Below are 25,824 nucleotides of genomic sequence, written 5' to 3' on the forward strand. Positions count from 1 at the left end.
AGAGATGCTCTGAGCTCCTGATAGATACTGGAAGAAAAGGCATGCCAGGGCAGACTACGTTATTTCCTGGGATAGAACAGGAACACCATGCTTCAAAGCAAATACATGTAATTTTCCATATAAATACAGGCACGATTAAATACCATGCAGTAGTAAAACACCTCCAGGTCAGCAATAAATCCCTCCTCTGCAGTTATTCATGCTCTAAGTAGCAATGGAGCTCCTGCAGCCAGTAAAGAAAAACATTTGAAGAATCTCCCTTTTATGGCAAAAGAATGAACAAAAAGCACAGAACTGGGTTCAGAAGTTTAGAAACACTTTATTTTGCCTTCTGCTATTTTCTTAAGAAAACAAAACAAAACAAAATCTGCTTGTTTTAAAACCCATTCAAAAGGCTTCTGAGAGAACCCCCAGAGGAGTAAGGAGCAGATGACATTACAACAGTGGTATGCAAATGGTCTTTTCCCCAGGAAATATAAGATTTTTGTGTTCATATTGCAGTAATTACAGCTTAACAATTAAGAGGACTATGATTTTATTCACCAAGCCTAAAAGCTTTAAGTAAGACATCTCAGTCATTGCTTGGATAACATTGGAGACATTTCTTCAGACAGTTAATAGTTTGTGATTCACTTGGAACAGTTTCCTAGGGGTAGGAAGTACTCTGGAAATGGAAACCCCACCGTGTCTCCCTTTGGAAAAAGAACTGTCGTGTCTTATCAAGTACATCACCTCTGGTCCACAGTAGGAAAAGTTGCGCTGTTAGAAACACAAACTCACTCCCTAATTGTTATGAGCTGGATCCAATAAACAAAACGACCTATGCCAGCATCTCCAAAATTCAGTCACCCTGAGACCAAGTTTAACTTCCACTTCTCGTTCATCCTCTATCCTGCACTGAGCCTAGCCCTCAGATGCTGAAGTGCTTCAAACCCAGGTCCCCAGGCTCAGCTCACACCACTCCTGCAGCACTGCTGGTGGCAGGCCCAAGATTTGCAAATCTCCAAGCAACTAAAACGCAATGTGTCCCCCTGTGCCCCAAAAGATTCTCACCTTCTTCTGTCTCCTATTTGGGGTCATAGCTGCACGTCAAGAGTGTCAGAGACTATTCAAGCTGTAACATAAAATGGGTTATTGGAGAAGTACAACTTCCGTGTATGCAAGGGGGCTTTCGTAGGCAGCTCCAACACAGGGTGTGCAGACCAGCAGTGTGAGCACCCGACACTGCGATTCTGCAAACGTCAACCCTACGCACACAGGGAGCTTACAGACTCTGACATGCATCAGGCTTCTGGGGGGACACAGCGACCGTAACGTATCCACCACCGTGTACCTGGCAAAGCCTAACAGAATCACATTGGCTTGGGTGCAGTGGGCTGAGGCTTTCCTGCACTGCAGATCCCCGGGGCGTGAGATGCACCCGGACAAGCTACATGCCCCCTAAGATTTGGGCGTTGTCAGCTCTGTGCCTCTGCTGAACTACATCAGGAAACACGAGGCATGGGGACCTGGGTGAAATCCACCCTGTTTGAATCTGACCCCGAATGCCCGGGAATAAAAACACACACACAAAACGCAGGCACCACTGGGATTAGGTTGCAGCTCTCCCTACACAATAGCTCTTCCCAAAGCACTAAGCCACCAGCCAACAGCACCTCTTCCAGAAAGAACCACTAAACACCAGTTAACGCACATCAAAAAAGTTTAATATTTTCACAAGTATCACGTAACACTAGTATCGGAGCTACTAGTGTGCAAAGTAAAAAGACTCTCTACCTTTGCAAAACCAGTTAGGCATGCAAATTTTCAGGTAGACACACACTTAAAGCTGCAATGACTGTGACTCACATATTACTTTACAACATTCACTCACAGTGCACCATAATGCATATTGAAATGTTATCGATAGGTAGGGCAATCCAAATCTTAGGCGAGTGGAATGAGGACAAAGAGGAGTAACCTGCAAATTTCCATCTACTTTCTGCAGGAAAAGGCAACAGGGAAAAACCATGCAGACATCTCAAATTCATTTTTGGTAGAAGAGCAGGAATTAAGGACTATTGTGTGGTCTCCCTCTTTGCAGAAAGTGGCGTGACTTGCAACGTTATTCAACATCTACCTTCCTAACTGTTTCTCAATTTAAGTAATGCAACTGGTATGCAAATATGCTAATGGCATTGACTCGACAGAGGACAGGATACACCGAGTGTATATGATCTTTGTTGCTGCTTTAGTCCTTGGAATAAGCTGGGTTTGATTTTGGCTTTGCAGTTTGTTGAGTTTACGCAACCGGGTCCTCAGGCAAGATCAAAATCAAACTCTCATATTCCTTTCTGATTACTAATTCTAGCTGAGCGTTTGTGTTTTGAGTGGCTGCTTAACAGTATTAAAGATTAAAGCTTTGTGTGGAATCAAACACCCATTTAAGGCGAGAGACAGAAGGACACACATCCGAGTGACACCGTCTAGCTGTAGAGTCAGTAGAAGGGCAGCCGCAGTGCCCTGATCTAGACTAACAAGAAGAGATAGAAAATATTTTTTATAAGAACTCTTAAACAGAAGAATACAGCACAGCCCACGTAGGGACCATAAAACTACCGATTTCCCAGGCGTGGAGATTTGGATTACCCCAATCACCAACCACTTTGTTTTACTCTTCAGGGATTTCTTGCCAAAACGTGACAGATTTCGCCCAGTAACACAACACTACTCACAGAAGCAATGGGAAATACCAGTGGAACCAGATCTGTGGGACAAGGGCGTTTACTTTTACCATGACAAAACAGGCATCAAGGAAGCAAGTAAGTCGCGTTGTCAAGTCCCACTACAGAGTTACGTGTGTGCACAGTGCTGACACACCATAACGTTTTCACAACCGCTTTAGATGAAACAACAGCAGGTAGATACGCAGGAGGGAACTGTTGCTTCCCCTTCGCTAAAAGCATCAACACCCGGGTCTGGTGGTCAGCGTGCTGGCAGTGTGCTTAACAGGGATGCTGCAAAGAACACATTTGGTACGATGCAACGGTAGCTCTCAACTCACATCACTTGGGGGCAATTTCATCTCGGACAACAATCGATTTTGGACACCTGCAGAAATTATAGACTGAGTTTTCCATGACCTACAGATGGGGAAGGTACCAACAAGGTGAATAAGAAACATGCAGATTGGGGGTCCAGAAACAGGAGATATTATTAACAGCACACATTCTATCTTGTATCCTATTTTTTATGTCATTAGTTGTACTTTTTTTTTTCCCCCCGATAAAGCAGTGAGTTCTGGGTTTTTACCAGTTCTGACTATGCAGTCGCTGCTTTATGAGAAAGTGCTCACAAGACAGGACCGGGGCCAGGGTTGTGGGGTTCAGTTCTGCTCGGCGTCGCGAAGCCTGCACCCCACCGCCGTGATGAGCGCGGCCCCTTTCCCGCTGCCGTCCTCAGACAGCAGGAAGGTCACGTCGCAGTTGGGCGCCAGGTCTTTGACTGTTTGGTGCATGATCCTTGAAAAGCTGCGGAAGAAAACAACGGCAGCGGGTGAGGGAGGTCCTGCAGCAGCTGCAGAGCGTAGCAAAGCTACGGGCTTCTGCGATGCTCCCCCTTTCACCAGGGAAAGACCAAATTGCTGCAGACTAGCATGGATTTCAAGACTGGCAGCGCAGAGGGAGTTAAAGGAAAAAAACACTTGCTTTTCACCCCTGCCTCTCTTTCTGTGTGGGATTAACCTGGAGTGCTAGTACCACAGCTAAGGGGAGAGCAGAGACCTTGCACAGTCATCTCCTTTCCACCCATCTCCCTCCAGGCACATCAGAGATGGGCACTAGTCCTCTCCTCCTCCTGCAGCTAGCTCTTTTAGACTCCTGCCCCCACCTGCCACTGCTCTACAGCAGCCCAACTCCTCTGCACACTGAGCAGGGACATCCTCCAAAGAGCCACCAGACACTTCAGCACTGCTCTGTCGCTGCCTTTGCATAGCCTACAGATCCTTCCCTTGCTGTGTAGCTTCCAACTTGTTTGGCAACCTGCGTCCCCTTCAGTTTGTCACCACCCCAAGAATCCTTCAGAATTCCTTCTTGATCTTCTGGTGGCCTTTACAGAAAGCCCCAACCACCCCTGATTAAGATTTCTTTTCCCTGGCTCTGAACCTAGCAAGTGAAAGCAACCGGTTGGGTGCGTCAAGAGAAAGGATGTACAAGTGTCATGCTACCGATGGCAGGCAAACTAACGAGGAGGCCGATACTCACTGTGGATGTAGTTTGTACAGAGTCCCATCCACACCAACCGTTATCTCCAGGTGCTCTAAACCTCTGTTCTCCCTAATCTTATCTACAACAGCAGCCATCCCAGCACCGCACAGCTGAGCTGCTCGCCTCGACACCGCTCCGCACACGGTCTTGACGATGATGCTGTCGTCGCAGGTGCTGTTGAGGCCCAGCTGCTGGAGGATGGCTCGCACCTGCAGCAAGGCTAACCTGTCACTGCAGAACCAGAAGAGCACAGTGGCTATTAAAGGCTCCCCTCAGGCACACACCACTGCCACAAACCCCACCGCGCTGATGCCTGCGTCCACGCACCCACACCAGGCAGCAGCAAGAGACCTTGGGGAATGCAAGTTCATTCCCCCCAGCACCATGCTGCAGAGCAGGAGAGGGGCACAGGCAGCAAGGGAGGTTTTGAGTCCAGCTCTGCATTGCCTCCTCTTTTCTTACCACAGGGCATTCATGAAAATGTTTTTAATGACCACTTTGGAGTTTTCCTCCCATAAAGACTCAACAGGCTTTGAGATTACTTTAAAATACAGAGTCTGAGCAAAAAAGACACAGAAATATCCAGTAAAGAAGTGTTCATTCAGCTAGTGTTTGTTCATTTCAACAATTATAGCTAGACACACACAAGGGGCACAGGAAATTGGTTTGATTCCCAAGCAAGCAAATAAAATGATACGGCAAGGGAATCTTTGACAGCCATGATTTAGCAGTGAGCATTGCTAGAAACTCAGATGTAAAGAGTCCTTCTTTACATGTGCAGGCTCATACTGAAACCCAGATTATCTCTGGAGAACCAAGCAACGCTCTCCAACTGTCCCTCCGCTCCAGCAGTGTCACCAGATGAGCATTATGACACTATTTCACCCTAAACAGCCTTCTGTGAAGCACTCTTACCTCTCAATCTGAGAAAGGAACTTGGTTTCAAAGATGTGTCTGGTCTTCAGAGTCTCTGAAATCTGGCCTCTGAACAGGAACCCCCTCTTGGTGAAGTCGATCAAAATGTTGCGGACTATTTCCCCCAGGTACATCCCACTGATCATTTTCTCATACCTGCAGTGAACGACAGTGCCACAGCTGCTTCACATTTGCAAAGGCAGCATCCCAGCTGCCTTATCAGCCAGGTGTCCTGGCCACACACATCAGGGACATGAAAAATACAACCCAATTTACACAGAATGGCCATTTACTAGAAAAAACTGGGCAAGAAAAAGCATGAAGACTCAGCGGGAAGCCTTGTGAGTCTATCTACAAACACTTCATCTGTTCCTTACTACCATGTTGCCCTGGCCAGGCTGTTGTTAATGACCGCTGATATTTCTCCCAGATGAAAGAAATGAGAACCAGAGCAAAGAACAGTGCCCAGATGAAAGCCAAATTTGCCAGGCATCCCTGAGTGGACCTCAGAGAAAACTTGTCTCCACTGCACAACATTTAGGAGCCCTCCTGAAGCACAGCTGAGACCTTCCACAGAAAAAGCTCAGTGGCTCCCTGCAGCGAAATTACAGGAAAACCACAAGGTACAGTCACTACAAGTGCAGTGTTTTTAAGGGAATCCTATGCTGCAAAAGCCTATAGAAGATAAACAATGTGAAAAGTTACGTCCAGCATGTTCACTGTACAGGATCACTGACCTGTAAACTAGCAAGCTGGAGGTCCAGGATTGGTTTATGCTTGTCATATAATTCCAGTGCCTGGCTTCCAGCAGGGAACCGGTAGTCCAAAAACCACAGGGAGGAACCAAGCTGTCTTGAACCTCTCTCGCCCCAACTTTGCACACAAGACCCAAATTTCCCACTTGCAAGTGTGCCCCAAGACTACAGAGAGGGAATATCTTCCACCTGCAGACCTCCTCCTGGTACACAACAAGGAGTGGTCCACGAGCGATTCTCATCACTGCTACAGGGCAGCTCTGTGCTGAGGAGGACAGGAGTCTGCTTTGTACTTCTTCCCCTCCAGCATCATTCTGGTTTGAGTGGAGCATTCTGGGGTCTATGACCAGTGCCCCTTACCAATTAGAACTGAACACTTCCATTTCTTTACAAGTGCATTTAGTGATACATCCTTCATTTCACCTCCTGAAGCTCTAAAGCAGGGTTTCTGCTCTGGATCAAGCTGAACCCAATGCGCCATCCCACTGGAAGCAGGCCATGAAGTCCATTTAATACCATGAGCTCTCTCAGGCTTGTACTCAGCAAGTGTCCTCCCCCTCTTAAGTGTCTAATTCTCTCTAGAATAAATTATTCCCCCTGGCATTCTCGACTACTGCCTTTGGCTGCTTACTCCATGCCAACTCTGCCACTGCGTCAGGCTCGCTCCGCATCTGCCTCTCTGGGTCTGTTTAGGCCTAAGTTCTAAAGCGCTTCCCAAAGGATCTGCCAACTTGTCTGCATCCCCCAGATTTTCAGGCACATTTACTCTAGTCACAAAATCTTTTTAAAAGCCCCTGGCTCCAAAGCATTGCTGCAGAGAAATTATGAAAAATTGTAGTCTAGGCATGCAGCAGTCTCAGCCCAGTTTTATCGGTGCTGGATACACCTCCTCGTCAGCCCTTTCTTGAAGCAGACAGAGAAGCACTTGCCCAAACACAAGCTGGACCCCCTAAAAGGGATCAGCCTCCAGTGGAAAGAAACGCAGATCCTCTAACATGACATATTTAATCCAAAAAACTGCCTGTAATAAGAGCTGGTTGCAACTGCTAGAAAGCTCCTGACTGCTTTACAGTGAGCAGCTCCAAGTTCTAACCATGCTGCCTGGTCTCGGCTGAGGATTTCTAGAGGCAGAGCCCTCTAACAAAGAGAGTTCAGCTAAAAGAGATTAAATTGAGACCAAAAGCAAAAGAATGACAAGTCATTGTAACTGCCCCAGTACAACACAGGATAAGAAAAAGGATAAGAAAAAGGATCACTTCATAATTTCAAGACTCAAGTTCTCCCCATGGCAGTAAATAGGCTGCAAAAAAGCAGCGGCCAGGAACAGCACAGAAGAGGGACGTCCCACAGGATAGCAGGGCTGCAGTCATTTTCCACGCCTAACCTCTCCCTCCTCCAAGTGGGAGAAACCCAATTCTTTCTTAAAAGCATTTAAAGCAGCCTGGCTTCCACATAGCACTCCATCTACCCCACAGTACCTTTGCTTTCCAGCATTTAGTGAATAGTCATCAACCGCTTTGTCATATATTGTCCGGATGTCGTCCAGGCAGCCATTATCCCCAAACGCTCCCCACTCCGTGTTCACGCACATCCGTCCTTGCTCACCATCCACCATCTCTATGTTTCTCATCTCTTCCATGTAACAGGCATTGCTGCCAGTTCCTGGAAGAAGAGAATACTGACATTATTCTTTTTTTGAACAAAACAACACTAGAACAAGCGCGACGGCCCTGACAAAACATTTGGGGGGATCTTGAATGTGCCTTTTCTGAATGAAGACATCAATCATCATTTGAAATGTCACCAAAAAATCCCACTCTTCAACAATTCTACGATGGAGAATATTACTGATGCGGCGCACCACTCGGGACAGCTGGGCTGAGGGTCCTGTGCTACAGAGAGGAGCAGCAGTGTGGCACTTTTTGGCACATCAGTCTTCATGTGCTTCTGAATGCAAACGCACAGCAAACAACCAGCAGGATTTTGAAGTTAAGAATCACCTTCCACAAAGCCTATGGACTCACAAAATTCAGGGGAAAATTTGCTGAGTCGAAAACCTCAGTTGTGAGGCATCAGGAAAAGAAAACCCCGGGGGGTTTACCAACTAATTGCGGGGTATTTTTTAGTTCTTGCCTTTTTTTTTCTGACTCAAATTGGTTAAATCATCTCTGGCAGGAAGGTTACTTCCATATTGAAATGATGCCATATTTGATTCTGCTAAAAGGGGATCCTAAGGAGCATGCTAATTGCAAAATTCTCCAGGTACAGAGGGGCCTTAGGGAGCAAAACTTCAGTAGCACAGAGGAAGCTTTTTCTGCTACGTGGGGCAAAACTTTTGTTGAAGTTGCAAACCAACTCCCATTTAACCCTGCATCACAGATTTGGCACCAACTATATCAGCCAGTCAACTTTCCTTTGCAAATTTTTTAGGGTACTGTATCAATAAAGTCTGAGAAAGAATAGATCCTTCTGCAGTAATCCCCAGCTGTAGGAGAGCTGAGCCACAGCACAGGGTTGGGGCAGGGGGCGAGGGGTATGGAAATCTGGGCTTGCAGACCAAGACTCGGGTCTCAGCTTGCAGGACCAAAATAGAACAAACCCAGTTGTGGGTTTGGGGACCATCAGCACTGGCCAAGTTTCATCATCCAGAATGAGCTAAGTAAGGGCTGCCTGAATAAGTGGATACCTATTAATTACAGGCTTTTAGATGATGTCCTGTTGCCAGCAGATGAAAAGCAGAAACCTGGTCTCATTAGTGGCAGTTTCCAAAGTATTCAAGCAGTGGAGACTCAAAGCATCAGCTCTCCTGGGCAGAAGAGGTGGCACTGGGCAGACAGGGCACCAGCGTGACACGAACTCACCCTTGCAAGAATACTTTTCCCTGCCAAGTGACAGCAGGAAAGCTTCCCCACCTCCCTGTGCTGGAGAGAGCAGGATGGCTGCCCGCTCATGCAGGCTCCTCAGCAAGCACTGTCAGCCTGGCCAAGGCAATTCAGGCAGGGCAGAGGGAGCTGTCAGAGCCCCGGGGCTTTGGCTCTCGTTATCCAGATGTACCCAGGCTACCCCCGAGCCCCTGTGTTGTACAGACACGCTGGCTGGAGAGCTCATCTGGCAGGGCTGCAGCAGACTGTCCTCAGAGGGTGCTCTCAGCACCCCAAGGACACGCTGTCTTCCCTGCAGAGAACTCTGTCCCTGAAAACACGCCACCAACCGAGCTGTGCAGACACAGCTTCCTACCCACACTGCACTCTGCTGACTCATCCTGGACATTTTCCAGCTGTCTGGAGGAGAGGTTGGTGGTGGTTTATTTTCCTACAAGCCAACTTGCAACTGAAAGCGTTCACAAAGCTTGCAAGTGCCTCTTCCCCCTCTCTCCTGCTGAAAACTCATTTCTCCCGAGAGCACTGGGAACTCACACCACTCCATGCCTCAGGCACCCCAGGCGTGACATTTGCAAAGGCATCAGCAGCTGCCTGTGGAATTATTTCAGCTGTCTCACTGCTGGGAAAGGAGCTGTCAGTCGCTGCACTTTGTCCATCAGAGCTTTCCCTCACATGCCATTCGGGAATTGTGACTGTGCTTAACAAGTTTATTCTGAGAGACCACATGTATGAGGGAGGCTGTGGGCTACCTGAGCACTAAACTCTTATGGGCTACTCCAGGAGCTGGTGAGACTACCTGAGCCCTGGTTTTTCAGTTAACCACAGGGATATCTCCATGAGAACACAGACAGATATGTGGATATGCTGTTTAATAAAAAAGTGCCAATTAAAAAGCATCTCTAACACATACCCACAATGAGTCCAATTTCACAGTTTGGGTCTTCATAAGCACAAGTCATCATCGTGCCCACCGTATCATTCACCACAGCCACCACATCCAAGTCAAACTCCTTTGGAAGAAAGAAACACAACAGTGAGAACTCTGGGTTTTGGGCAATCCCTCACACCAAAGGGGACACAAAAGGAGCACACCAAAGGGGATGCTGTCAAAACACACAAACAACAGGTTGGAAAGTATCAGCCTGATTTCATACATGCAAAAATAGGAATTATTTTAGGGGTGGGAGGGGGAAAAACTCATTTAAGGTGCACTGAGGTGCATTCCCCCATTCACTATATTGAAAACTGCCTTCTCCATGCTCTGATGCAGTGAAAATTGACATAGGGTTTGAAAGAAGCCTTCAAAGTTCTGCCAAATTTAGGAAATTAGAAGTCTCTGGGATAAAAAAAAAAAAAAAAACAAAAACAGCAAGCAATGAAACAAAACCCCCAGCATAGCTCCTTTTGAGTAGCCATTTTGGTTTGGTGGCTGAACTCTCTCATTTCCACTGTGCACACTTCTAGGCCATCCTACATGGTGGTCAGGCTACATGTCAGCATCAGAGCCAGCACAGCCACTCAGCATCAGGGGCTGCTGTATCTGGAGCTGCTGCAATGCAAACACCTGCTGTGCAGGACAGGAGGCAAAGCCCACGTCCTCAAGGCATGCAAAACCTGTGAGAGGGAGCCAGCCTGACCCACAAGGTCTGTCAAGTCTGGAGAGGAGGTAGGAGGAGAAAAAGAAACTACAGCCACCAGAAAAAATCACCTCTCTTCTTTTAATTCCTTCTCTAAGCAAATACACCACATCTTCTCCTTCACAGTCTGTAGCTTTGAAGCCTTTTGTCCAATTGAGAAGGATACCCTAAAAAGAAAGAAAATAGGAAATAAGTTTCCTGGTGCACTACTGATTGCTGCAAAAATCCTGCAAGTCCTCTAAGGGATGATCACTGAGCATCTCCATCTGGTAAGTTCCCTGCATTTGCCCACCTCCCCAGCCCGTAGCAGCACGAAAGCACAACACTTCACAGAGGTGGGCACAGGTTATTGCACAACGCAGCTACAACACCATGGTCCCAGCAAAGGGCCATGAATATTTATGTCCAGTCAGTACATGGAGTCATAGGGGACCTCAGCTCAAGGAGGAGATTCTCCAGTATTCATCAACACAGGTGCTATGTTTTGCTGAACAACCTGTCTTCTCTCTCAGTCACACTCCAAAGTTTCCCTGCTTTGACCAAGCCGCCTATCATCAGCAAGATGAGAGCACTTTAGAGCTGGCCATTTGAATGCTGCTCCTAACAGCACTGCCTATTTCCTCCTTCCTTGTATATGAATATTCATCTTATTTTTGCTACAACTGAAATGTTATTCTGTACAATTGACATTTCAAATACTTCAGTGTGAGGCTGTACAGGAGAATCTCTATTAAAAGGAATATCTCTTTATACACGTGGAATTTGCACCTAAAACTACTAATCATGCTTGGTCTCTGAACTTCCAGAGTAATGCAACAAACTCAAAAAAAAAAAAAGCATGACAGAATCAACAAACTCCAAATTAAAAAAAAGTGTGACAGTAAATGTGTCTGCCTTCTAAAAAAAGTGCTAATTACACAGGAAGCTATTAGCAGCTGCACAGGGGATGTTGGTGGAAGTATGTGGCAGTGAAGAAGTTAAACATGAAAGTGAAAAGAAAAAGGGTGGACCTGACAGGGACACGCTGCAGGCTACACTGTCACTCTTAGGGCAATACAGCCAAGTAGGCCCTGGACCATCCACTCCACCCCATGGGACCAGATCAGCTGGGGAACAGGTGCTGGCAGGAGGGATGGATTTTGGCTTACTGCTCACAAAACCAGGGAAGTATCACAGGCCAGCAGGTTTACGTGATTGGAAAAATCATGACACCTTAAAAAAGGGATACTACCAAGGAAAATCTAAATGCTTTTATCTGTCATAGCCATACTGTCCTATTTTAACTCCAGTAAATTTAATTTTCTTCCTAGTAGCTGGTAAAGTTCTGTATTTTGGATTTAGAACAAGAGCAACGTTGGTAACACACTGATGTTTCAGTTGTTGCTAAGCAGTGTCCTAACAAGGACTTCTCAGCTTCTCATACTGCCCTGCCAGCAGAGGCTGGGGGTGCATAAGCCACTGGAAAGGACACAGCAAGGACAGCTGACCCAAAAGAGCCAAAGGGGTATTCCATACCATATGATGTCATGCCCAGCACAGAAGCTGGGGGGAGTTGGCCAAGGGGCAACGTGGCTTGGGGATTGGCTTGGTCAGCAACTGGTGAACAATTGTGTTCTAAACACTTGTTTTGTATATTCCATTATTATTATTATCCCTTCCTTTTCTGCCCTATTAAACTGTCTTTATCTCAATCTGTGAGTTTTACTCCTTTTTTTTTCCCTGATTCTCTCCCTCATCCTACTGAGGGGTGGGGAGTGAGCGAGTAGCTCTGTGGTGCCCAGTTGCTGCCTGAGGTTAAACCAAGACACGTGGGCTGAGCAGCATTTGCATTACTACCTTTAAAGAAACTATCTGTAGGAGCAGCTGTACTGGTGGTCAGGGTCAGAGCACTAACCCTCCCCTTGTACAACCTCCCCGTGTCAAGCAGATGATATGAATGCTGAGAAATCAGGCCTAGCATAAGCACAAAAGCAGATTCAAAAGATACTGAAGGACTTACAGCATCCAGACTGGTCTGCTTGCAGGGGAAGGAAAACGTGAAGCCAAGAGGAAGACGTGCGCCTTTTATTCCCATATAATCCAGGAAGTCAGAAATGCAGGTAACAATATGATCAAACAGCTTTAAAGAGAAAAGTAATGGATTTGAAGTTGTACACGTTACATGATCTTCAGAAGCTATTTAAAAAGCAGCAGTGCTGCAAAAGAGAAAGACAAATACTCACCTCTTCTCCTGTTCCCTGCATCACCTCTATAGGAATGGCATAGATCTTGTTGTGCATCTCAACTGTTCTCCTTTTACCGCTGCGGATTTTCACCAGCAAAACTCTAAAGTTTGTCCCTCCAAGGTCAAGAGCCAGAAAGTCTCCGTTCTCTGTAAAGAAACATGCATGTGTTTAAAGAACCATAAGCAAAATCTAAAAATCTGATTTGCCCAGAAAGCTGTTTGCTATAAAATCTCTTAGAAACTCAGTTGGGAAGATGTTCATCAAAGAAGGATATTAGAGGCTACTCTAATTATTCCAGCCCTTTTTCTGGTGTTTTTATTGTTTTTGTTTTGTTTTAAACCAACACAGGAAAGAGGACTGGCACAAGCGTCCCCTGAGTGAAAGCAGAAATTTGGCCAGTCAACCTGAAAGGCAAAGAACTGTCCAGGTTGTGCAAACAGGGTTCAGATGGGTCTGGGTTATGACCCCAGCTGTGGTTGTCTCCCCCAATGCTGTGGCTTGCTTGAGCCCTGGGGTAAGGACACAGGGCCAGGCTGCCAGCAACCAGCAGAAGGGCAGTGCAGGCTGCCCTGCCCAGGGCTGAGATTTCCTCCTTTGCACAGCTCAGCAGGCTCGCTCTTTCACTGCCCCACATCTGCTCACTCTTCCCCAAACCCAACCTCTAGGAGACCATTTTGGGCACGCTGCAGCCGAGCCAGTGCCCTCAGTCCATCGAGGGCGCGCCTCTACCTGTCCCATCCGGCGTGCTGCGGACGAAGGTGGGCAGCATCTTCACTTTGGCCGTCTCGTGAGTCTTCTTCTTCAACCCCGCTTCCATCTCTGCCCTCATCCTCTTCTTGACCTGCAGCAGCTGCTCGTGGGTGAGCTTGAACTCGGCCAGGGTCTCGTCGATGAGCCGGTGCTGCTCGGACAGCCGGTAGGCCACCGCCGTCACCATGGCCGCCCCCTTCCCGCTCCCGCTCTCCGAGAGCAGGAACCGCACCTCCGAGTCGGGCACCAAGCGCCGCGTGGTTTTGTGCAGGCGCCGGGCATACCTGTGGGGAGGGGAGCCTGAGAGCCCACCGCCCGCACCCACAGACCCCGAAACCTCTGCTGCCAGCACAGACCGACCGCAAGAGGAGCGAGGAGCCTCGTCACGCCCAAACCAGCTGCAGCCTCCCAAGCAGGAAACTGCCAGGAAGAGCAGCTCTTCCCCGTCACCTCTTTCCTTCTGAATTTCTAAGAAAAGCCAGCAAAAAGCAGGGGGGAGCATCAGAGTCTCATCCCCAATGCCCCTCTGATCCCCGCTGCTGGGGTCATCGAGCTGTCCTGAACTCACTGGTTTAGATGGTGTGGGGAAAGAGCTCAGCAACAGAAACTGCCCACATGTTATCTTAGCTCACCCTCGATATGCCCATCTGGAAAAACTAGTCAAAACAGCAATCCTTGAAATTTTTTTTGTTTGCTAAATCTTATGTTTTTCTTTAACTAGGGAAAATACTTTTTTCCAACAAAACAATGAGCAACTGGAAGTGAAACATCAAACATATTTGTCCTTTCCAAAGCTTCCTCATAAATGACAGCCAGCCCTCCCAGCCAGCTCCGGTGCCAATGTCCTGTATGCTGTATTTCTGCTCCCCTTCTGTACCCAGAGATAAATCTTACAGCCAGGCTGGAAACTTGACTTATTACTACCAGTTCTTATTTACTAAACAAAATCCTTTTATGGTGTGCACATAAACTTCCTCCATTTCCTCCTCCTGAGCTTGGAAAGCCTTACACAGGTGCTGCTCTTCCAGCAGACACAGGCCAGCAGCCACTACCTAACACCCACAGCAGTAGAGCTTGGGAACCGGGCTTATTTTTGACACTAATACTCACACCAAACCCTGTTGCCAGGCCCAGGTATATCCACAGCAGAAGAGCTCAACTTCCTCCCTGATTTCTACATAAATCTAAACAGTTTGAGTAACAATATAACTTTTCAAGATGAGGAAAATCAGGACAAAACTAGTTCTTAAAGGGCTTGATTTCTACATAAATCTAAACAGCTGTTTGAGTAACAATGTAGCTTTTCAGGATGAGGAAAATCAGGACAAAGCTAGTTCCTAAAGGGCCACAGGAATGCATGTACTGATTTTTTTCTTTCCCCTGGTTTCCAAGTATATCTTCAGAACTGATTTCTACATAAATCTAAACAGTTTGAGTAACAATATAACTTTTCAAGATGAGGAAAATCAGGACAAAACTAGTTCTTAAAGGGCCACAGTACTGATTTTTTTCTTCCCCCTGGTTTCCAAGTATATCTTCAGAAAAGACTGAAAAATATACAGTTCAGCACAGTAATTTTCATGACAACAGTTTAAATTGAAAATGGGGACCAAGGTACATGATTGCAGGTCTCCTCAAATCCTAATCCACAGGCACAAAGCAATATTTTACATAAAGACACTCTCCTTCCAAGAGGTCTATTGAGATCCCTTAAGGTATGAGTTCAGACCACAGTTTTCACTGATACTGCAGTATCCAATTACTCAGGGGTTTGGTTCTTTGTAGTTTTGTTTTGCTTTGTTTTTAAATCTCACCCTACTTCTCCACTTCAAGACATCTCTCTTTTCCACTAAGCTCCCCATCTCAGACCAAACCCCCATGCCTGTGTTTCAGGTTCCTCATCTCACACCCAAGCCACATGCCTGGGTGACATCTTGGCATTACACCCTCGACACTTGCCAAACCAGAAGCCGTGTCAGGTGAAGAATCTTAACAGGTGGAGGACTCACTGTGGATGCATCTTGTAGAGGGAGCCATCAACCCCCACGGTGGTGCGGAGGCGGCCGACCCCTTTGTTATCCCGGAGCTGGTTGAGGATGGCACCCAGTGTAGAGGCTACCAGGTTGGCCGAGCGGAAGGACACGATGGTGCAGACGTGCTGGACGGCGATGCAGTCCTCGTGGGATGGCTCCACCCCCAGGCGAGTTAAAATTTCTTTGGCTTTGTTCAAACCTTCTTTACTCCTACAAAGAGAGAACAGTAAAGGGTACTCCTTAGTAAGAGAGCTATAAAATGGAGGACAGAAGGGTACCCAACCGTGAGCGTCCCTGCCTGGGGTTTGCAAAAGGCAAATTTCTTAGAGGTCTGGACTGGGGAGCTCCATGAAGCTTGAAATGAAATGCCCCAAATATGCATTAATTCACAGGTAGAAACAGCTTTCCATTAAAGCCTAGTGCAAACATGCCACTTACAAAACGCAAAATTCCAGGTATCCCTGTGGGTGGGATTATTCCCATGTGTATCCCAGAGCCTGCCTTCCCTCAGGCTTGTTCCCCACAAGAGAAGAGGTATATCATATCACTGGAAAACCATCCAATGATAAGTGTGTGCAAGTCTCTCTCCAAAACAGACCACATTTTCATCGTACCAGACAATCAGACCAAATCTCATACTGAGTAAGCTTCCTGTACGCCACAAGTGAAAGCATGAAGCATGGGACCATGACCACCCCCATCCTGGAGCACGGCGTGGGTGGTAGCTCAGGCTGCAGTTGGTCCAACAGCAGAGCAGCAACCTCATGACAGCTTCTTCAGTGCACCCTCAAGAAAATTGGCAACTTCCAAGCACTTTTACAGAGCCTGGAAGAATGAAATGTTTTTTTCATCACACTGATGCTTTAAACTTCAAACAGATTCTCTCTGGAGCAGGAACCACCAGCCCCACAATTCAGCACAGGCCTGAGCATACACCAAATCCCACACTCACTCGCTTGTATGTCTCAATAAACTAAGCCCAGGGTGAAAAACAAAACCCTGGGTGAAGGTTGCCTAAGTGATTTCACCCTGATGGGTCTCTTTTCAGGCTTTTACAATCTCATTGGATTTCTGCTTCTTGCACTGTATTTTCCCTCATTAGCACCCAGCCTGAGAGCAAAGTTTCTGGCACAACTCATCCACGTCCAGCTCCCTCATTTCCCAGACAAAAACACAAGGAGTATATCTTGTCATTACTAACTGCAGTCCATACATCTTTTTAAGGACTCCTGCATCTTGCTAGCACCAGCTAGAAATTTGGAGCTGCACAGGGATACACTCCCTGCTTATAACCAAAGCATTCTTCAGGAAGTGAGGTGGGATTTCAGGGCGAATTTTGCTCTTAACTGAATTTCTCAGCAACTGCATTTTTCTCATTGTTGTTCAGCATTACATTGGTCCACTACATGTTCCTCTGTGGGTAAGACAAATGAACATAAATGTTTAATGGAAAGCTGTTCAGATAACAGTCTGCAGGGATAGGAGTAAAACGAGGCAGGGAGCAACAGCCATTGTAGAAATCACTATTCTCTTGGTGTTGCAGTCGTGATCAACATCAGTACCTCCATACAAGTGAACTAAAATCAGCAGCATTTCAAAAAGAAAAGCCAACCCAACAACTACAGCACAAACTATCCCAGTGATGTGAATTTCAAAAACACAGTGGAAAGAGTCAGTAAGTACTGACCAAAGGGGTGATGACACCATAAGAAACCAACTGGCGCATACCTCAGAGGTCGCGGTGTAGCAGCAGGCACTGCCTACGAGACTGAATGCTCTGCCTTGTCACGCTTGTTTTCCTTCTGCCCAGCAATCCCGTGGATACAGCAAGAGGCAAAACAAGTATTTGCTTGGAGGCACTAAGCCAATTCACTCCTGTGTTTAGCCACAGGGTAGCAACTTCTGAGTTTTTGTGAGCAGGGCAAGAGGTAGCATGGCACACACCCTGTAGCTGTGTGGACTGGTAGGGTCCATAGTTCCCAACACAGAAAAAGGGAAAAATCTTGAGAAGGAGGGCACAGACTGCCTGCTGGGGTACTGCCCCATGTGCCAGCTGTGTACCTTCACTGGAGGATGGTAGCCACCCCCAATGCAGCACATCTCCCCACAAAGCAAAAAGAGATACTGGAAAATCAGTACTCAGGCACTGTGAAACCCAGGTTGTGAAAAGGGATGGGTACTCACTTTTCTATGGCAGAAACGTGCTTTGTCTCAAACTTCCCTTTGGTGAGGAGCTCAGGGGTGATTCTCCCCTCAAAAAGCAGCCCCTCCTTGGCCATCTTCACCAGGATGAGCCGTACCAACTCCCCCATGTACAGCCCGCTGACCATCTTCTCAAACCTGCAGGAGAGGACAGCAGCAATCACCCACCTGTCCATGGGCAACGCTGGGAGGCAGAGCCCAGCTCTGCCACCACACCACGCAGCCCAGTCTGCAGTTTGCCTCACCATGGGCAAAGCTGAGCTCTCTTGAACTGCTGACTTCATAAGGCAAGTGGCAAAGGGAGCACAAAGTGGAAAGCAAAAAAAACCAAAGTTCACAAATAACTGCCTCACTCACAGCTGCTTTCCAGGATTCAAGGATCCACGGTCAATCTCTCGATCAAACTCAGTCCTGATGTCTTCTAGCGAGCCATCATCTCCAAAGGCCCCCCACTCCGTGTTAATGCACATCCTGCCCTCATCCCCCTCCACCAGGTCGATGTGCCGCATCTCCTCCATGTAACAGGCATTGGTGCCAGTGCCTTTAGGGAAAGGACATCAGAAGGTGCTAACCAAACAGGCCAGGCAAAGGGAGAAAAGCCACGTGCATGCTGCAGCAGCAATGTGTGTTACCAATGATCAAGCCAACTTCGCAACGCTGGTCATCAAAACCACAGGTCATCATAGTCCCGACGGTGTCATTCACAACAGCCATGATATCTGCATCATAGTCCTGTCAGGGGAACAGAATGTTACTTGGACTACACAGCTTCTCTGGGAAACACCGCCTGTTGTTTATCACCAGATTGCTTATATCAACTAATTTCACAAGGAAAAGAAGCTAATTTGTCTGAATAGCACAGCTCATCTTTTTAAATATAATCCATTCCATCTGCCAGTTCCTTATCCCACATACCCGAGAAGACAGTGAGAGCAGATCAATGCACCAAGCAAACAATAACACAGTGCTAGCATAGTTCTAGAGATCAAATCCTGCTGTCATATAAACACCCTTAGGCAGGAAAGACAAGGGCTCAGTTTGAGGGAGGGAACTCTGCAGTGAAACATCGTGGAGCAATTTGATGCAATTGCTTGAGAAGTCAATCCAGAAAATATTCCCAGGTTGTGTTTCTCATATATTTCCCCATTATATGTATTTCTCATAGAATTCATTTAAAACACCTAAGAGTTTTATTTCAAGTGAGGATTTTAATACAAAAATATAAGCAAATAACACAATTAAATAAGCTATCCAAATGACACACACTCATTCCTTTCCAGCTTCTTCAGTGCTACTCTACCTGATACCAGTTCTGATGATAGTAACTTACTATAGTAAAACTCAGGTTTAAGTGACCACAACTGCCCAAACACTGCCCAGTCTCCGATGAGTTTGTATGCTGAGTAATCAATATATCACCTGGATGCAGGCGTTACACAAACCCAAATCCATTCCATCTCACACACAGTGAGATGGTTTTTTTGTTTAAGTCATCAACTTGGTCACCTTCACCCTCCATAAAACCAACAGTGAGAAACTGCAGGGAACGACACAGCTCACTGAGCCCAAACTCCCCCTTCTCTTCTACTCTGCTCCTGTCCTGCTCCCAGGCAAGGCAGTTGCACAGCTCAGCTGAGTGCAGACCCTGAGATGCCATTTCTCAGGAATGGGATGTGTTACTGAAAATCCACAGCACTCTCCCAGTTTCTGGAAAGTGAAAAAATTGCTGATGGTTGCCAGCAACAAACCACAACATAGTAACTCAATTCTGTGCTATGAGGAAAATCTCAGCTTCCACGTAGCAACTCTGAGGTTGATCCGTTTTCCCAGGAAACAGCAAAAGTACACATCTTCACATGCTCCGTCACTCAGATCATACACTCAAGTCAGTGACGTGAAGGGTGGTTCCAGGCAAAGAAACATCAGTTTGCTGTGATACAGTTAAAAAAGGGACAAAGCACAATTTACCCCACGTTTCTTGATGGCCTTGTTAAGCAGCCTCACAACATCTGCTCCCTCCACTCCACTCGCTTTGAAGCGCTTCGTCCAGGTTATCAGAATACCCTGACAAAATAAGAGAGAGACATTCAACAGCATGCCAACATAGGACACAAAATGGTTTTTGTTTTTGTTTTTTTTTTCTTAAAAACAAGATTTTATACTTCAAATGCATCTTCAGCTCTCTTTTCTTATCTGACCTAACAACCCAACCTGAGACAATCACGGTCTTTTATTCTCATTACAGTAAGCTGAAAGATGGGAAATCATTTTCCCCTCCTTTGCAAGAAAATGGTTTGTTTGCATTTTGTATTTTCAGCCTACTCTTCTCCCTGTTACTCCTCGACAGTTTTTCTTAGAAAACCATTTAATCCTTTTGGGCCATGGAAATCGACTGCTTTCAGAAACAGCTGACTGTGCAGGACTGCCTAAAGAGAAGGGATGTGATGTTTGTACATCCAGGACTCAGCTGCAGCTGGGATCAAACTGCTTCATGTTTGCTGCCTGGAGTCCCAGCTCTCACTGTGAGATCATATTTATGGGTTCAGGTAAATGGAAATACTGGAAATGTAGAAATGTATGCCCCCCACTTACAGCGTGGATCAAAAAGGAAATCCTGGTAGTGAATTCCTTGTCTGCTAACCATCATAAAAAGCCTGCAAATCCCCCAAGGTAATGACTATATCTGTTTTGTTTCTATTTAGATAATGCCTGGCTGACTTAAAGTATTCAGGATATAAGTAAATAATAATAAAACAAAGAAAAGAGCATTGACAGCAGTCAACAGGAAAGACAACTCAAATCAGCTCAGCTTCTCATACCCACCTCAATACTCAGACTTATTACAACAAATAGGAGTCCAAGAAGCTAAAGAACAGAAAAGCTGAAGCTTAGAGGTATGTTTGCCTACACCTCAGTTTCAAAATCTACCACGTGTCTTGCGCATGTTTGCCCTTCCAGCTGGAGCAGCTACAGAGGACAGAGAGGTCAGGGCAGCTCTTCTGAGACCAGGAGGTATTTCTCCTACCACGAATGTTGCCTACATTTTGCCACTGTGCTACCCTCATTAGCATCATTTAGAAAGCCAGCAAAGCCCCGTGCTGCTGCGCAGGGAAACCGTGGGCAGAGCCCACTCTGCAGGCACAGCTTTCACAGGCAAAAGGGCCCTTTGTTCCATGTAACTTTTATCATTCAGGAAACTGGTCAAACCACACTGGCACAGAGCAGCTCCTCTCAGCGTGACCGGCCGCTGTGCTGGAAGGATTTTTTTGCTTTGCCAGCAAGGCCTTAGCAGCAGGGAGGAGCCCTTGGAGTGCAGCAGGGTTGAGCAGGACCCAACCATGTGGTGCCACCTTGTCACCCTTGGAGAAACCAAGGACCACCTTGATTTCTTCTCACCAAGAACAAGAAAACAGAACCCAGCATAGCCTCACAGAAGCAGCAATCCAGGCACGAATCTGGTCCATGAAATCCAGAAAAATGTATTTTTCAAGTGCTCAAAATATCACAAAAACTCTCAGAAACAGAGGAGTTTCTGTTTGTTTGGGGTTTGTTTGGTATTTTGTTTGTTTGTTTTTATTATTATTAAAGGAGTTTCTCTTTGCTTGGGGTTTGTTTGGTTTTTTGTTTGTTTGTTTTTTTATTATTATTAAGAGACACGCTCCCTTTCCTCTCACTATCCTCCTCCACTGCTCACCTTCAAGTCTCCCCAGGTGTCCCAAAGCCATCCCACATGCTACCTGCCCAACCCCTGCCCACACAAGCACAATTTCAGTCCAGCTGGCTTGAGCAAACCAGCCTGCAAACAAGTGCCTTTCATCACACAGCTAAACAAATTTTCTCAAGGACAACTCAGCTTCACAACCACGTCCCCAGCACAACTGCTGTGGTCAAGTAGTCTGAGCCTTACCATACACAGCCAGACAGGAAAGCTGCACCAAAATCAACTCATCTCTTCTGAACTGATGCAGGAAAAGGCAGCACTCTGTTCTTAACTACGTTCAGTTTCAGCTCTCAGCATCACTCAGGAAGTACGAATTGCATTAAAAAACACACCTCACCTGGCCCTCCTCAGCACCAGCATCTGAGGAGCTGTTGCACCAGGCTAACCTAGAGACCTGCAAGCTAGAAAAGCAGGTTGTGCCTTAACAGTGCAACCTCTTGGTGTTGGTGTGGATTTAACTTCCTTGTACTGATTTGCTACAGCGTTACCGTGGCAACGCTGCACCAGGAGGCTGCTGAGTCATTGGTGATCCGAGGAGCAAAAGAAGGAAAATATCGTAGTCTCCTTGTCACGGGAATCCCACCAGTCACTTCACACAACACTGGTTATTTCCATCCCTTTTTAAAGCACGGTGCTTCCATGTGCCCTGCCCCATCCCCTTGGTGCTGAGCACCCAGGCGGTGGCATCGCTCAGCACCACTGCGCAGGAGGGAGAACCTGACCTGGATCCGGGCATATACTTGGGAAGTTCAGCAAAGTCTGAGCAAATGCTGCTGGGCTGGGTCCTTCTCAGCTACACTCCACAAAGAGGTGAAAAAGGCTGCACAGGAAGGAAGAAAACCTGCTCCTGTGTTTACACAATAAACCATAATACTGAGGAGCCTGTACAAAACATCAGATGCCTCTTTGTCATCCCTTAACCAGTTCTGAACACAAACATTACAACTGAGAGTGAAATATAACACTCATTTATCCCAAAAATGAGACCTGTCTGGAATACTGCTTTCACAGCAGTGTTTTAATAACACGGTACCTCTTCTGCGTATTAAGAAAATTGTGAAATCTTCTTACCTCATCTAGCTTGGATTGTCGACACGGGAAAGAAAACGTAAACCCAACTGGCAATTTCTTGTCTTTGATTTGTTGTTTCTCCATAAAGTCTCCCAGGCATTCTGCAACATGATCAAAAAGCTACAAGAAAGAGGGAAGTATAAGACCACCGTGATTAGAAATACAGTTTCAAGAAGAAAATGTTCCAAGCTGTCTGCAAAAGCTGCACTGGGTGAGGGGAAAGGGGAAAATATCTGCTCCAAATTTTAAAAGATATTTAAATGACAAATCTATGAAAATACTCTCAGGTAGTGTACATTAACACTTTAAATAATAAATTATGGAATATATTGTCCTTTTACATATATATAGAAGCCCTTTTCCTGAAACAAGCAGCATGTGGCCTGTCATAAACCTTCTACTTAACATCTTGATGAGAACAAAAGTGCTCTTTTAACCTTGCAATAACATGAAGGAGCAGCTCAAAAGAACATTTGGGATCCAGTCCCAAATGAGGTTGAGCACTTTGACAGCTATGCAGAGAAGATCAACATCTGCTTCAGTCAAGCACTGCTGAGATCAGAGAAGCCAGCGCTTTGCAGGAGCCACCCAAAAGGACATAGTCTCTCAAATTTATTCCTACAGAACACAACAAACAAACAAAAAGGAAACCCAGGGGATTTGTCCAGATATTTGACATGCTCTGAGAAACAACCCGAAATGGGAACGTTTTATGCATTTTTTTTATAATCCTGAACCACACAGGCAGCCCGCACCAGGAGAACTGGGGATAATTGGGAGGAAGTACAAAAAGGTATCTGTTGGTTAGAATTAGCCTGCCCAGCTTTGTTAAGAACAATTTACAGAGTCTTGAAGAGAGGGAAAAAACGCTACAGACAGGCTGCAGCAATTACAAGAAATGAAGAGTAATATTTTGCCATTCGAAGCAGGTCAAGAAGCAATGTGTAACAGTTTAACAGAGGACCTTAAACACATTCCTAAAATGAGGTCAGATTTGATTAAGCAGAAGTACACAGTAGTTTTCCAGGGAAAACGTTGCCACTCATTGTCCTGGGCAAATCAAGGACATTTCACTGAACGCACGGCATGGGAAAGCAGCCTATGCCACTGCACTTCCTTAGGGTTGTTTTCAGCTGTCCTGATGAGGGAGTCAGGAAATGGAGTTATGAATATCTGAATTAAGTAATAAATTATGACAATGTCGCCAGGAGGAGCATAGAAATAACAGGAGTGTATGTTTTCATTATGTTTCCCACCTGAAAGCATCTTGCTAAATACTCAATCCTACTAAACTTTCATCTGCTCCCAGGATTACAGCTGATAACCAGGAGCTAAGCTCAAACCCCGAGGAATTCAGAGAGCAGGAAGCAGAAATATTGGCTGTGGATGTCGCTACACAAATCCTTCTCATGCAGCAAACCAAGACTGCACAGACAAGAGGCAGGACCTGCTTTGCAAGTCCAGCTGCAAAAGGTGCCTCAGCATTCCCAGTACACTCCAGAAAGTCCATGCGCCAGCTGGCGTTTGCTAGCACAGTCCTGGCATGAGCTGCTGAAGCCCACCACCCTGTTAGCACCATGCACGCCTGCTGCCAGCAATGGCTCATGAGTCATTAGGGCTCTGGGCTGGCAGCAGAACCCGTGCCACAGCCTGCATGGGCAAAGGCAGTTAACTATTAGCCACGTTCTAGACACCGCAGTAGCAGTGTCTAGTCAGTAGTGCACGGTCTGGCTGTGCTACTGTTCTTAGCAAAGCACAGGGGGAAGGCACTGCTCAAAAGGAGAGAAGAATGAGAAGGGCATTGGAAGGGCTTCTTTGGAGCGTGTCCAAACAAGAGCAACAAAGCCAGGGAAGGGTCCAGAGCACAAGCCTTGCGAGGAGCAGCTGAGGGAATTGTGGTTGTTGAGTGTGGAGAAAAGGAGGCTCAGGGGCAGGAGGTTGGAGCCAGGTGGGGGTCAGTGCCTCCTCTCAAGGAACAAGTGATAGGACAAGAGGAAATGGCCTCAAGTTGCAACAAGGGAGGTTTGGGTTGGACATGAGGAAAGATTTCTTCCCCAAAAGGGTTGACAAGCCCTATCCCAGGCTGCCCAGGGCAGTGGTGGAGTCCCCATCCCTGGAGGGGTTTCAAAGCCGTGGAGATGTGGTGCTGAGGGACATGGTTTAGTGGTGACCCAGCAGTGCTGGGTTGGGCTCAATGATCTTAAAGGTCTTCTCCAACCAAAGCAATTCTACGATTCTGTTATTTTTGTTACCATTGATGATAGTAAGATTTTGCCTAAGAAGACTCAAGGCAGCATCTGTATGTGCTTGTGCCCAGATTAACATCAAAACCTTGCAAACGCCCAATAACTCTGACAAGACAGTAGAGGCAGCATTACAAAGTACCTGCAGACTTCCTTAGATTTGGGATTTAAGATTTAAAATCCCAAGTGACTTGAGGATAAATCCAAATTCCTGCCCACCCACACGTGTGTGGTTGGCAATGGCATGAACCAGATATTGTATTAAATGTCCAAGAGGCAAACAGAGTGAATGCCACAGCCAAGAAGAAAGAATGAGCCAGGTTTTATACCTTTATAGACCTGAAGTGATATAACCACGAGATGCTGAGCAATATGATATCAGGCTTCATTACTTCCTCTGACTGTGAAGTTGCCTGCTCAGGTTGGGCTACAAGAAATCTCCACAAGGATGCATTGGGCCAGCAGCCAGTAAACTTTGGCAAGCAACAGAAGATCTGAGTGCAAGCTCAAGCCCCTTTATGGAAAAGATTTAAGAAGCAAGGAAACCACATCTTCAGATCAGGAGAACAGCCTCAAGTCCATAACCTCCCTCCAGTGGTGGCACAACACTAAAAGCAACATCAAAATCAAGCCTCAACCCATTTGCTGCATTGACACAGACAACAGGCTTCTTACAAGTGTTAGACCTGCTACTACACTGCTGAAGTCAATGAGAATTTTGCCCTTGACTTGGACAGGGAACTGTCTCCAGCTGGCAAAGCTGTCAGCCTGTGACTGACAGATGGACAAAAATAGAAGTTTGAATGCAATATCAAAATGAACCATGCTAGTGAGGCATGAAGTCATAAATCACAATCCTCTCAATAAGATGATTATGTGCTAGGCTGTAAGAGTATAACTCACTGAAATTAATGACACAGCTTGCTGAAAAACAAGCTGATCTGGCTCAGAGATTTCAGAGAACCTCAACTGTATGTATCAGTCACAAGTACCAAATCAGCACCTGCTTGTTCACCTTCTGGGCATCTGCCATGCTTCCCTGTGAAGTCTCACAGCAAGTGTTTTAGTCATGGTTGGATGTTGTCACGGGACAACTTTGAACCAAGATGCAATTCTGATGATGCTTCCAGTTCTCCCTTTCCTGGT

The 25,824-nt window shown here is 46.4% G+C and overlaps 1 protein-coding gene across 1 annotated transcript in view; it reads right to left on the reverse strand.

Moving 5' to 3' along the window:
• Positions 1-1,684: 1,684 nt before the first annotated feature.
• Positions 1,685-25,824, reverse strand: part of HK1 (hexokinase 1) — a 34,312-nt gene continuing 10,172 nt past the window's right edge. The window contains exons 4-18 of the mRNA XM_008942287.1: positions 22,436-22,555; positions 19,612-19,707; positions 18,276-18,375; positions 18,001-18,184; positions 17,626-17,781; positions 15,418-15,651; positions 13,388-13,692; positions 12,656-12,804; positions 12,433-12,552; positions 10,505-10,600; positions 9,707-9,806; positions 7,393-7,576; positions 5,160-5,315; positions 4,242-4,475; positions 1,685-3,509 (exon numbers count right to left, since the gene is read on the reverse strand). Coding sequence (XP_008940535.1) covers positions 3,365-3,509; positions 4,242-4,475; positions 5,160-5,315; positions 7,393-7,576; positions 9,707-9,806; positions 10,505-10,600; positions 12,433-12,552; positions 12,656-12,804; positions 13,388-13,692; positions 15,418-15,651; positions 17,626-17,781; positions 18,001-18,184; positions 18,276-18,375; positions 19,612-19,707; positions 22,436-22,555 — 2,379 coding nt within the window. The 3' untranslated portion in view covers positions 1,685-3,364. The remainder of the gene's footprint in view (positions 3,510-4,241; positions 4,476-5,159; positions 5,316-7,392; positions 7,577-9,706; positions 9,807-10,504; positions 10,601-12,432; positions 12,553-12,655; positions 12,805-13,387; positions 13,693-15,417; positions 15,652-17,625; positions 17,782-18,000; positions 18,185-18,275; positions 18,376-19,611; positions 19,708-22,435; positions 22,556-25,824) is intronic.

This window comes from Merops nubicus, unplaced genomic scaffold, assembly GCF_000691845.1.
Source record: "Merops nubicus isolate BGI_N331 unplaced genomic scaffold, ASM69184v1 scaffold18206, whole genome shotgun sequence".
NCBI lineage: Eukaryota > Metazoa > Chordata > Aves > Coraciiformes > Meropidae > Merops > Merops nubicus.